Source organism: Antennarius striatus, chromosome 12 (assembly GCF_040054535.1).
Source record: "Antennarius striatus isolate MH-2024 chromosome 12, ASM4005453v1, whole genome shotgun sequence".
NCBI classification, from domain to species: domain Eukaryota; kingdom Metazoa; phylum Chordata; class Actinopteri; order Lophiiformes; family Antennariidae; genus Antennarius; species Antennarius striatus.
Genome location: NC_090787.1, coordinates 1,703,381 through 1,717,294, shown reverse-complemented (window position 1 = coordinate 1,717,294; position 13,914 = coordinate 1,703,381). Strand labels below are relative to the sequence as shown.

The window sequence follows — 13,914 nt, the reverse complement described above, 5'->3', positions numbered from 1 at the left end:
GAGTTGCTCGAACGTTGCGATCACGACACTGTTGAAGTGGCGTTGAAATGGCAATCATCTGTTTTGTTTTGTTTTGTTTTACGGGATTTAAAGCGATCGTTTAATTTCAACGTGATATTTTCCTCTTTTACGGACAAGCGGAGGCTCAAACCGTCGGTGTGGGGAAAAATACATTTCAATTCAGCGGGACGCGTCACCTTGAATTGTGACTGCCGTCGACGGCGGAACCAAACGCGACCGACCGGGAGCTTCTTGCAAACGAAGCCTCGCAATAAAGATTTACCGGTTGGAAAGTTCAGTTTTGCCGCGATATTTTTAAGTAATGCTTTCTGAATTTGCCTGAATTTTTAAAATGGGAATAGTGCTGCGGAACCTCCAAAAGGTGGTGCCTCTGCGCCGAGCAAGACTACGCCGGAACGTTGACGTCATCAGGCACATCCTGGGCGTCCAGAAATTCGACCTGGGCATCATTTGCGTGGATAACAAAAGAATCCAGCAAATCAATAGAATGTATAGAAAGAAAAACGTTCCTACGGATGTCCTCTCATTCCCGTTCTACGAGGTAAAGATGTTGCACATGCCAGCATTTAACAGTAAATGTATTTATTGAGATAAGCCGACTCTCTTCTGTTTGTTATCTGTATGTTTGTAGGACTTGAGGCCTGGTAGGCTGCCCTGCCCTTTTCACAGAGATGACTTGAACCTCGGGGACATTTTCTTGGGAGTGGAGTTGGTGATGAATCAGTGTCAGGAGGAATCCCAGGACCTGTATGAAGCCCTCACTGTGAGTCGACGGCCGGCAGGATCCTGGCACCTGTCAGGCTGCTGAGCTTTTTCCCCACAAGTGTGTCTGGTGAATAAAAAAAAAAAAAAAGCTCATCCCTCCTTTTGTAGTTACTGTTTCATAAACAGTAACTTCCCGCATTTGTCTGTTTGCAGACATTGAATGTTTCTCATTTGCTTCATGTAGATCATCACAGCACACGGTATCTGTCACCTGTTGGGCTACAGACATGAGACAGAGGAAGAGTTGACTGAGGTTTGTATGGAGAATATGGTACGGTGTAAATCAACTTTATCTCCTGCTGCAGCAACTGGGATATAACAAAGATTATTCCCCTTTTTAATCCACAGTTAGATGATTTGGAATTGAAATAATTTTGATTTTATTTTTTGGTCACTAGTTGTACATAAGTTTATTTCTTTTTGGTTTTAATTCTAGAGTACGGTACATCTAAAATGCTTTCAGTGTGATGCCCTTTTCAAATTTCAAACTTGTATCTTCTTTTTTGTTACAAAATGAAAACAGGATCCAAAGTCAGTTTCCACTTGTCTGAGTATTTCAGGCCTGTTTGTGGCATCAGAAACAACCTGAATGTAATTTCTTTTCACAAAAATACTCCTCGTCAGTTTTGATCATCCGACGATGAAAATGAACAGTTCTGAGAAGATGTGTTGCCTTTGAACTAATCAAAAGAATAGAGAAAACACGTAGCTTATTTACAAAAAAACATTTTTTAAAAATGTAATTACAGTATACCTTTTAACTAAATCCTCTTATAATGGGTTCCAGACCCCCTACTGATCTTACAAACACTGAAACTGGGATAAAATGGTGCAACTACCCACATAAAAGTCCCATTGCCACTAAAATGCATTTCTAGCTCTCAAGCTTAGACACAGATATTTGAACAACCAACTGAACACCAAACCTGTGTTATTTAATGTCTAATTACTTTGCAGTGTTTGTATTTTATGGGAAGTAATTTTTTTGCACCATCTGAACAAACTACTTAAATCTACATAAATCTTACACTGCTGTAAAAAAAATCACCATAATGGTTAATTTCTTTTTAAATGTGCATGTTTTTAGATGCTGCAGAGGGAAAGCTACATCCTAACAGAGTACAACAGACTCACAGGAAGTCATCTGGAGCCTCTGACAAAAACGTGCTGTGTGAAGACGTGACTACCTCCCGCTAAACTTACACCAGGTGTACTATGGTGCTTGATATTGGTGCTCACTATGCTGAAAATAACAGCTGGACTATGGTTGGAATAAATGCCTTTTAGTCATTCCCTCATTCATTAACAAGTGCACACTGAATGCAGTTCTCTATTTCTATGTAACAGCAGACATTCGGCCATTTGTGGAGCTACTTTTCTTGCACTGGATGCCACTGAATGTGTTTTAAACATCAAATGAACAAGTCAGTTCACTTTGTCGTTTTATTAAACTCTGCTTTAGGAATAATCAATTGTTTATGAAGGGTAGAAAAAGATGTTGTTTTCTTCACAAATACACCATACCCTATGTACACCGAATTTCCAGAAAAGCACAATATAGCAGAAATATCAATCCAGCGTGGAAACAAAGATGAGCCAGTGTTTTATCTGCTGTCAAAAACGGGTATGCATTTCATGGTGCATCAGAATACTGTACCTTAGAGTCATATAGTAATGATCACTTCCTAAGACCCCAACAATATAAAGAACTGGATATATTGGGGTCATACAGACTTATTACCAATGTTTTATAGTGCTATGTGCATTTTTAGTTTTATCTGAGGAGGAAATAATGTGCCGTCTGAAAATGTCCAACAGAACCAGTTAATGGTGTACTGGCATCTGCTATCATTGCTTTACAGTGGTAACAAATAAGAGCTGTACAACCAGTAACTACTGATGGAAACAGTATAGGAATAACAAAATATTTTCATTTTGCTCAATTCTATAAGCAAGCATGCTAGTAATTTTAGCAGAGGTCTAAGGCGTTAAGTAATGCATACTGGCCTTAAAGATGGTGACACAAGAAATTACATCTAGCTTCCCTGGTGGTCTAGTATTGATGACTTGCCGTGGCATATCTTTAAGGGTTAAATGACATCAAATCCACCCTTAAACAACAGAGAACCTTGGCTTTATATAAAGGTAGATCTGAATTACACATCATATTCAAAAACAAAAGTTGTGCAATATTCAAAGTAAAGCTTGTGTACACATTTAGAAAAAGTTTTTTTGGAGGCACAAGGTCAGAACCCCAATGAATGCAGTGTTTTGTTTTTACTGAGAACAGATCAGTAAAAACAGGCTGTTATTATTGAGCTTTTGTTTCTCAAATTTAGAATATGGAGACAATCACACACATTGTCTCCGGTAAAACACAAAATGCAACATCCACACACTGAGGCAGAAACCTGGTCTGAATTGGCCAGTTTGTGCCAGAACATAAAATATTGCACCAGATGTACCCACTAAATACAACAACCCTCTAACTCTACAATAGCTGATACTCCAACATAGAATATATCTTTATTTAGTTTATATGTGAAATAAAGGGTCTGCAAAACGTACAATCCATAAAGCACCAGTAGCATCTGGCTTTTGATAGTTATCTTTAAGTGAAAGTAAATGAATGGCATTAAGTTTAAAGTATGGCAGAAAAAAATGGTTTGATAAAATCATAAACAAAAATATCATCTCAAAAAAACATGGAGGCAAATTTTGAGCCACTGAATGTGTCACGGTATTTCTGGTATGGAAAACAGTTTTTTCACGTTTTATAACACCTGTGTTGGCGTTTACAGGCCGTTTAGTAGTATGTCAAACAAAAAGTGGTGCCTGGCAATGACCAGAAAAGGACGGGATCAGTAGTACTGAAGGCTGTTCAGAGGAGAACTCTGAAACGAGGTCGGATGTCCGACAACGTCGACTCAGAGGGGCTGCAGGACGTTCCTTCCTGCCTCTGAAGTGGTGCTGCCTCCCGACTTCTCCATGTCTGACAGCTGCTCAAATACATCCCTGGGGACAGAGAGCAGGAAAGAACATTTTCAAGCAATCAATTAAATCAATCGAAATGTATCCGACCCACACAGGCAACGCTTCACTCTGCCAACTCACTTGTGCATGTAGAAGAAGATGTATCCGCTGCGGTCACGGTCTCGCTGGACAGCTGCTTCCTGAGTGCGTGACACGTCTAGGTCGTTGTAAGTCAACCATGACTGCTTCTTCATGTCGTAAACGTCACTGATGTAATGACCTTAGGCGGAGAATACAAGAGATTTGTATATAGACACTCCAGTAAGAACAGACAGCGATGTGCCACGTTACGACTGAGGGAGGGGCAGGATGCCATTCTAACAATATTCTAACATGGTTGTAGACATAAATATGAGTTTATGCTCACCAGAGGAGGAGCTGCTCCCAATGTGACTGACCACACTTATCAGTCTGAAAGAGTTGGCCACTTCTCCGCTCTGTGGAATACATTTATAAGCCATCTTTACTGAATCTGTTATTTGTATACCAAGCATTTCTTTTATAACGAAAAAAAATTATGTCAAATCCCGACTCTCACTGGCTAGTTTTGTGTCTAGCTTTGCTGATGTTTGATAATCTTTCAATTCTATCACTGCTAAAACTGGAGAAAAAAATTAATTATGCAAGTAATCTGAGAACATTTTTTTATTTTTCTCCAAAATTAGTACCAAAAAACAACCCAATGTAAGAAATTATTTAAGTAAGCAGAAATTGCAGGGACAAATATTACTGAGTTACAAAAAAACCTTATTAATTTGGATTTTTCCTATTCTCTCACATTAATGGACTTTAATTGACTTTGACACTACTTGATTAAAACCACAAGGCGGTTGTTGTGTTGTTGTCGAGTACCTCTGCATTCCTCTTCAGGTTCTCTGCCTCGGCCTCGGTGTATTCCATGTCCAGCACGTCCTCATTACCAGAATCGTCATCTGAGCACAGCAGCTCAGGCAGAGAGTTGTTAAACTCTGAAGGGAAGGAGACACTGAGTAAACCTACGCTCTGTGCAGATAGGTAAAACCACATATGATCATATAGCTTTACATTTTACTGAGGTTTATTCTGGGGTCTTTTTAGTTAAAAAAAAAAAAAAAAACTCCAGTAAATCATGGGATTAATATTCCCAAAACAGATTTTTTTTGTAACTGTCCCCAACACTGGAATATAAAGAGTTTTCATCTGACGATAACTGACCAGTCCAAGAAGCAGTTGCTCAACATTGTCAATCTTTGCTCCTACCTTGCAAACTGAGTTCAGTGGCCCTCTTCAGATCATCATCTTCTCTCATCTCTTGAGCCTCCTGTTTGAAGTGAGGGATAACATTTAAGATTAGAAAGTTCATTTCTCCTTGGAGCTCAATGCCTGCTTTCTCATCGAGTAAATGAATGATAAATAAGCCAAGTTTGGTATTTAGATACAGCACAGCTATTGCAATTCTCAAGCAAATCATGGAGATGTTACATGTTCTTCAATCTTACATGTTCCTGGAGGCTCTGGGCCAGAGCCTGCTGGAGCTCCTGTTCTTCCCTCTCCTGGTCTAGGTTGTACTGCTGCACCCAGTCCAGCTCCCCCTGCTGCTGCACCCCCTCCGGAGTCTGGTTCTCCTTGTTTTCATCCATGGTCAAATCCAGGGAATCCAACACATCTACAAGTTGAGAAGATAGCGTTAGCCTTCAGCTAAAATACTGATGGAGTTGTCCATACAGCTTCAAAATCATTTTATGTTGCTATTGACTTTATTTCAGATCCAATCACGAGTGGACAGCTCCAAATGGATGCGTGAACAATCCCCAAGACACCCTCGGCTCAGTCACCACTGTCACTGCTATTTGTTGAGGAAAACCAGAACACTTTTGTCTTTACGAACTGGAAGGATGATTTCACTTCTTGTCCAAGTTGTGCACACAGCAACTTGAAACCTTGAAGCATATGGGCTGGCTGGCTCCGCTTTGAGGAGTTTGAATGAAACATTCAAATCACTCTTTAACACAACTTTTATTATCTCCCTGTAACCCGGCTGGAGCAAAATCCCTCCCATTTGACAGGTGTCTTATTTGCATATAGAATGGTGGTCAGTTATGATGCATGTTACAGCAAATACATGCTCATTGACATACTAGGAGCTGTCTACTTGTGATTGAATTACCAAAGACATTTCAATATCAGATGTAAACAGCTTCTGAGTGATGCAGAATCCATCACTCCCTGCCCCCTAAAGAAACCTCATCTACTGTTAAGTTTTGGGCTACCTTCAGGCTGTTTGGTTTCCGTTTCCAGCAGGTCGTTATGATATGGCATGTCGTGAGCATCGGTGTCTCCAAAACCTGTGTCCGGGCTGCTGGTTGGTTCATCCTCTAAGGAGGGTGGAACCGAGAGCCCAGCTTCCTGTCGACTCATCTCCAGCACGGCATCCAGCATTTCATCATCATTGATGCCGCTGAAGTCTGCCGAATCTATTGTTCTCTGCCGAAAAGACATAAGACATTGTCAAAAACACTTCAATGTAGGAGACTGAGCCACGCATGCAGGTTTGCCAGCAGATGCTCACTTCTTCTGGTCTGTCATCTTCGTCGGGCAGACAGCTGCTGAAGCGTCGTTTGCGGCTCGTGTTCAGCTTTCTGTTAGGCTCTTCTTCACTGTCAGAGTCCACAAGAATAGATGCGCAGGTTGAGTTGGCCACTTTTCCTCCAATCCTCCTACACACAAAGTCATAAATTAAGCAATTATATTTTTAATATCAAGAAAGCAGTGTCAAGTTGCAGTGTTATGTCCAGTGTTAAGTGTTTCTCCTAAGTACCTAACAGTCTATTGAAACTACAGGTGCTTACCGGACAGGTGCTGTAGATGAGTTGACTAACTGTGAAGTTTTGAGTGTTCTGGACCTGGAACAAGAAAAGTTTAAAATCTGAATTATTGCTTCCAGCTTGTTACTGTTAACTTTCAGCCAATGAGACCAATCTTACTGTATGCAGGTCACACCTACTGACTCAAGACTTTTTTTGTTTTTTTGGTCATATATTTTATGGATGTTCCTGATGTCTTACATAGCAGCTTGGGAGCTCCAGCTGAGACTAACAGGAGGCCGCGTTGACTCCGTGCAGTGTGAAAACAGGGTCAGGTATCGTGGTATCACCACCTGCTGACCCAACTTGCTGTTGAGAGACAGCTGAGCATTGAAGCTGTAGCGTTTCAGGTGCAGGATGAGAACTCTGGTGGAGAAAAGAGCCATCAGAACTTAAATCTGTTTTTTTTTTTTAATTCGGGTGAAAAACAGATTATCGGCTGTGAACTGAGAACGTTCATTCATCTGTTTCAAACTCAGTGATCTTGTACCATTTGACAATGAGTGTGGTATCTTCTCATAGTGCATTTACAATTCACCCTCAACACACCATCACTAAGTACCTGGGAAGTTTGCTGAATTTATGCGTAACTGTCGCTGATTTCCCGTTACACTTTTCACACGAGTATTCAATTTCCTCCATCTGTAACAGGAAAAAAAAAGTTATACAAATCTCCAAAGCTTGGGAATAATTTTCAGTAGCACAACAAGGTAACAGTCATCGTGAATTCACAAGAGTCACACCACTTTATTTAACACACGGCCAATCTTGTACAATGATTGTACAAGATTGTGCTTATATCACTCAAACAACACGTCTAGTTCAGGCCTTTTCCTTTCTAAAAAAAAAACGTAATAAGATGGGAAAACAGCTCATCCTTTGTAGAATTCATTTAAACTTTAACTGTATATTTTAACCTGTTTATGCAAAAAAACTCACCCTGAAAAAGAGATCAAGGGAATCCTGGATAGAACGAAGTGGAAGGGTTTTCTTCCTACGTGGTAAGTCGATGGACAAATCATTGAACTGCTCTCGTTTGGTCACCACCTCGCCACAGCTGCACAAAGAAATGAAAAGGCATGACGCACCCTTTATTTTCTCCGGGACTATTAGCAGGTTTGTTGATGCGCTGCAAAGTTGCAACTCAAGATTAACTTTGGTTGAATGATCACAAAATGTTTCTCACCCTTTGCAGGTTATGGTGTGCTGCACCTCAAACTCCATATTGACTGCCACAGGGCAGGTGTAGATGCGGGACGTCTCCACCTCTTCACCTGGCTCTGTCTTGGCTGTCGACGTCACCTCCTGGCTGTTGTCAGCCGCCACAGAGGATGACGAGGACGCAGCAGCTTCATTTGCCCAGCTCTTGTTCATCTTCTCCACATCGTCCTTTAATTGGTCCAAACACTGACTCAAGAACTCATGAGCATCCTGGTCAACAATGAGCACAACGAATAGTTACACGTCAGAGCACCTTCAATATAATGAAATGCTTAGAATGACATGTCTCTCCAACAGGTCCACAGAATCTACTCTACTGTGGTACTTTTTTCAAACTATCACATCACAATTGTTCGGAGCCATTCATTTTATAGGGAGATCTTACATTTTGCATGTTTCCAGAGAAACGCTCAGCTGTAGAGGAGATGGCACTCTTCACTTTTCTCAAAAGGTCTTTTTTGGTCTCTGGACATCCCACATCCTTCTTGGCCATAAGATGAGCAAACCGTCTGCAGATAGTGACAATTTTCCAGAAATGAGTGAACGCAGTTTTAATAAAATCCCCTTTCAACAGGTTATGATTTGCTTGAAGAACTTTTAAGCGGGCTTTAAAAATGTCTACCCATGAGCTCATCACATGAACAATTTTCAAGTTTTTTCATCAGTCTGCAGGATGCTATGGATTGTGGCTATTCTTTATTTCTATGTTGCTCCATGTTACCTGAGAAGTGCGTTGATGGGAACCTTTTTCCATGGGATGCTCTGCCTCAGCATGTCAATGGAGAATGAAGGGAGGCTGAAGAGGGACTGCAGGATAGCGTTCATGTAGCATGTGTTTCCCAAGTTAGAGAATCTAAAACACACACATACACACACATATAACGTTAAGATATGAGCTTGATAAAATGGATGGAAAAAAGAAAAATTTGAATGAAACACCTTCAAATCCAAGTTTTCTACGACTGAACAGACACATGGCTTTTATGACGTTACAAAAGGTTTATATTTGAAATAAATAGCAAAGCTGCCTCTTGGATAGTAATCTTCAACTTTAATGGCTTTGAATGAAAACATAAAAAAGCTGATTTCCCTTCTGTGTCATTAAATTGTCCTCACATACACCAACTGCTTATGCTGTGTCCATATAGCCCTTTCCTACCCTTGCAGTGGAGGCTGGGACTGGGCCAGAGTAGAAGGCCTCTGTTTGTTCCAGCCACCATAGTCCAGAGATGGCCGGATCTTCTTGAAGGGAGTGGAGTGATTGGGCACCAAGAGGTTCCTCTTGACTGTGCTACTCTGTGTTGTACTGGAAGGCCTTTGACAAAGATTCACATAGATGTTAATCACTTGTCTCTCCACCTAACAAATTCCAAGTAGTGCAATTAAACTTAAGTCAATTTAATTTTGAAAATCCCAAGGTCTTTCAATCAATAACAGCCAAAAACCTATATTTCTAATATTTGAACCGCAAAAGAAACTCACCTGTCCAGGAAAGAGTGACTCTGACTGTAGTCTTTAGTCACTGACCGACTGCCATAGAATGATGATGGCTGGAGTGGAGTTGAACCCAGTGGAGCTGAGGGCAAGCGGATAAAATGTGTTGAAAATTAAGGTCTGAGTGTTCAGGTTTATTCTTCATTTAACATCTCATTTAATGCAATAAAATGCAACAAAAATCTTCGGAGGCTATGACGGTAAAAATGTACATTCCTGTCAGATGAACTTGGTAAGTAACTAAAAGCATAATCGGCTGGGCTTGCACTAGGAGGTAGTATGACTGGAAAGAGAGAGAAAAAAGCGAGAGCGAGAGAAAGTTTGTTTTCTTACGTTATCGCTCGGGGATTTTCACGAGTCCAAAAAAGTTGTAAGGTTTAGCTTTTTTTCCCCTAAAAATAAGAACGCCACTGTGGCTACACAAGCTAAAAACCTTGTAGCCACTCTGGAATTTAGTTCGCCTTTGGCGTTGTGGCGATCGGGTGTCGCAAGCACAGATCGGGTATTTATACATTTGTTGGTATTTGCTGCTTTAGGAATGAAGACATTTACCTGAGCTTCTGTTCTCCTCTGCCTGCTTCAGTTTATCCTTGCAGCTTAACAAGAACTTTCTGGATGGGTCTGAAGTAGCTTTGTTGTTGCTGCGGAAAAAAAAAGAATCAACTACCGACTGGAAGGTTTGATTTAAGGTTGAAAATGCCCTTGACCAAGATATAGAGCCTCAAATTGCTTTTATAAATTGTCTGTTGATATTTCAGTGATTGCCTTTAACAAAGTAAATGACAAAACCTCCATTGATGAATATTTTAACAATTAGGTATTTATATAATTACCAGAAGGGAACAAAAAAATTATGATGCTGATACTATCAGGTCATTCTACGTGTAACCAGACGGGACACCAAAGTCAAATCTGTTTGAGGAAGATTGTTGTTTTCACCTTGAAGAGTCATTTTCCTTGGGATAATCCTCAGTGAGGTCACTTTCAGAGCTAAGCAGTCTTTTTCTCTTTTCACTCCTGAAAATCAGCAAAAAAATAAAAATAATTCATGTCACAAACCTAATCTGACGACACCTTAACTGGACACAGACAGGAAGACAAACACAACACATAAAACTACAAATGTTTAAGTATTGGCATATGGAAAATTAACTTCTTGTTCCATAAATCTCTACAAAATTTCCTGAAATCTCTATATCATCTTATTTGGTTCAAACAACATCCAACATCTCGATTAACATTGAATTTAAAAAGCTTCAACCAGCAGATGTTAGGTATTTCTGTTTTAAAAATTGTTAAAAACAGATTTTCCATGGTACCTATTCTCAGAGAGTCCAGTCCGAGTCGGAGTGGAGGCTGCTCTACTTGGACTGCCCAGAGGCTTCCTCTGTGTCACCTCCTCCCGGCCTTCTGTACTATGTCTTCTCGGTGTCGTCTGGAAGGTGTTACGAGTCTAGATATTTAAGTCAAATCCAAGTATACATTTTAAATCACAAGTTAGCGTGTCTTTTTCTCTCTCTCACCTGTCTCTCTCCTGATGGGCTTGTCTCATTCTTAGCAGACCGGTTTCCGAGTACACTGAAGTTTGCACTTCCATGGGATGATTTTAAAACTAAACAACAATAACAAAAATAAACTCAGTACAAAGAGAAAAAAAATACTCCTTCATAAAACATCTTTTAGACCACTGTGTTTTCTTACAAAAGTGGTAATAAGCAAGTGCTTGTTGCATGATATAATATTAACGTTAAATTCTTAAGACACATATTTACCTTTAATAGACAAATTAATTGCATAATATCAAACTTTATAATATGCTATATTACCAGTTGATAAATAAAGTGAAAGGCACATCACAATTTTTGTGTGATTGCCTGATAATAAGCTAACAGCACAGCACCGTTAGGATCGCTTCTATTCACTCTTCAAAATAAACAGCCAGATGAAAAAGAACTGTAATGGTTACATCATAATTTCCATAACATTGTTTGACTGGTGCTTGTTAATCACATTTACTTATTATGCTAAGTGGAGAATTAAAACAGCCGTAGGCTCCTTCAGTTATTTATTTTTCAAGGTGATTTAGATGAGCACCTATTGATGTGAACATAATGAATTATATTGTGGCAAAGCCAAATACCACAATACTGCAGTGGACAAATTTTGGTGTCAAGCCAAATTAAAAATTCACACCCAAGTCTGAAGCAGACAATTTGCCAAATTTGTAACGAACATGTGAAAATTGAACAGATAACACCACAAATCCAAGGAAATGTCTCCAGATTCACCATCCCAGCCATCTCAACAAACTTGGACAGACAACTGTTCAGGAAACTGGCTACCACAGATTTCAGTCAAGTGTTAAAAGAGAAGTGACCATATCAGTATATGGCTTTTTCTCACCAGATGCATTTCATTAATAAAAAGCTCAAGTTCATGACAAACCCAAAGCTGATACAATATAACTGTCAATGTCGTAAATAGGTTCCTACACTCGTCACTGTTAACCATCAATTCACCATTTCAAAATCTTAATTTGAGCCACGATGTCATTACCTGTCTTTCCCTGCTTCAGCTTTTCCAGGTATTCTTTAGTCCTCTGAACCAAAGTGGGGGGCAGTTTATCCAGAGTGATGACACAATTATCTTTCAAAGTTAACTGGATTCGGTTCAAATTCTGGTTGATGGTCTTCACATTCTGATTCAGCTAAGGACAAGAAAACAATTTGATTGTCAAATTAATATCTTGAATGTATTTACTTTTTTGTTTTAATATAAACTATTTTAACTCATACAGAAAATTATTCTAGCAATGTTCTACTTAACTGATCAACAACGTATCAGCAATATATATAACTAAAAATGAATGGAGAATAAGGACAGATGGACCGCATGAGGGCATTGTGTAAGACTCTTTTATGACATGTCATATTTTCAGTTTCATCTTTCATTATGCAAGCTGTATAGAATTAAATGGTGACATTAAAAAGACTTACAAAATATTCCCATTGACAATTTAGAGCATTTTAAAGGTCCAAAGACATTTTTTGACATAAACGTAATAATGTAAACAAATGTAGAGTAATCTTTACCTCTATCTTATTGACACTGAGGATTTAGCACAAGGATTTTTTTAAGTATATGGATTCATAAAAGATGCTGGCACACAAAAAGGCTTCACTCAAAAAAAAATCAGCAAAAACTCAAACATTATTGAATAATTATAAACCAGATATTACCTGGAAAGTTTTAGGAGCTCCACCACAGTTGAATCTTAGGCAGAGATTGACTTTGTTATCCTTTTCCAGAATCTCAAAAGTTCCTTCTTTCCATCTGGTGGTGCCCCGGTCCATGCTGGTGAAGCGGATCTTAACAGCACCACCGCTGGAGAGTTTGGGCACTACGGTTGCCATGGCTTCCTATCCAGTTGGCGCACTTGGACTTGAAATCAGGCAAAACCTACATAAGGGTGGGAATTAAACACCATTTACAATCACCTTGAGTCGTGTGTAACCCACTATATAGCTCCAGCGTACACAAATGACTCTGTTTAAAACAGTGTCTTCTATTTACCGTCACAGCGACGGCATGACAGCAACATCATTAGTGAAATGATGAACCCTAGTGATTTGAAAGCAATCCTTCGAGCCAATACTAAACGCCTTACAACAAAACAAAATTAAGTTATTTAGGGAACTTTTCTTAAAGTAAATACACAATCATACCAGCCCGCTGTGGCCAACATTTCTCTACGAGCCGCTGACTGAAAGTCACAACAAACTCCAAGCAAATAGCTAACCAACGTAGCCATGTATTAACAGGCTCACTGTACGATAACGGGCGATATACTCACAGAAAACAGAAGACAGCTCATATTAAAGTAGGATAATTAAAACCACTGGCTGTCAAAGGGTTATATTAAGAGTCAATGAAGCCTAGTTTGCATTAGCCATCAGATTAGCCAAATGGTCTATCCGTATCACGACAGCAGAGATGAGGGTGCGAGTAACATTACCAGTGCCCACTAAGTTACTTTACAGGTTATTTTAACAATGCAAACCGTCAAAAATATGTTGAAAACCAACCGAGCAACAATAGATTAAGCAAGTATACACCACAGCGAAGTAGAATATCTAGGATGCTGATAATGTCGTCCCATTCTCTCCAGGCGCTGAATGGATGGAGAAGGCCGACATTAGCAACTCGGCTAGCGCGCTAGCGGCAGCTAGCTCACTGGCTAATTTACCTGATTGTAATTTGGTGATGAAAACACTTTCACAGTATGATTACATCGCCGCTGTTCTTTACCTGTCGATGATATGCGCTTTTCTCGAAACTTTCAAATCACAGTATGGTTTTCGTAGGTCCTACCAGGGCATAAAGTTTGTTTTGCCGGCATTCACCTGCTCCCAGCACAGCACATATATTGTTGACAGTGGGTCTGCTCGCAATGCTTCGCAGCAACACTGCGCGATGATGGCGGGAATGTGAAAATTTACAGCGGAAGTGATGACCGAGAGCGCGTGTCCGCCTCGCG

General features: G+C 39.9%; 2 protein-coding genes across 2 annotated transcripts; one reads left to right on the top strand and one right to left on the bottom strand.

The window, feature by feature from the left end:
• The first annotated feature begins 9 nt into the window (after positions 1-9).
• LOC137604700 (endoribonuclease YbeY-like) lies at positions 10-2,771 on the top strand. Its single transcript, XM_068328673.1, has 4 exons — positions 10-562; positions 653-784; positions 971-1,039; positions 1,874-2,771. Exons 1-4 carry the CDS (start codon positions 353-355, stop codon positions 1,967-1,969), a joined length of 507 nt encoding a protein of 168 aa, XP_068184774.1. The 5' UTR covers positions 10-352; the 3' UTR covers positions 1,970-2,771.
• A 133-nt stretch (positions 2,772-2,904) lies between these two features.
• usp37 (ubiquitin specific peptidase 37) lies at positions 2,905-13,864 on the bottom strand. Its single transcript, XM_068328672.1, has 24 exons — positions 13,686-13,864; positions 12,617-12,836; positions 11,934-12,084; positions 10,901-10,989; positions 10,697-10,812; positions 10,317-10,394; positions 9,930-10,018; positions 9,366-9,459; positions 9,043-9,198; positions 8,605-8,736; positions 8,269-8,392; positions 7,849-8,093; positions 7,602-7,719; positions 7,225-7,304; positions 6,864-7,028; positions 6,648-6,701; positions 6,368-6,515; positions 6,069-6,282; positions 5,298-5,464; positions 5,059-5,119; positions 4,672-4,787; positions 4,187-4,256; positions 3,901-4,039; positions 2,905-3,801 (listed from the first exon to the last, which is right to left on the bottom strand). Exons 2-24 carry the CDS (start codon positions 12,788-12,790, stop codon positions 3,714-3,716), a joined length of 2,868 nt encoding a protein of 955 aa, XP_068184773.1. The 5' UTR covers positions 12,791-12,836; positions 13,686-13,864; the 3' UTR covers positions 2,905-3,713.
• Between the last annotated feature and the right edge of the window lie 50 nt (positions 13,865-13,914).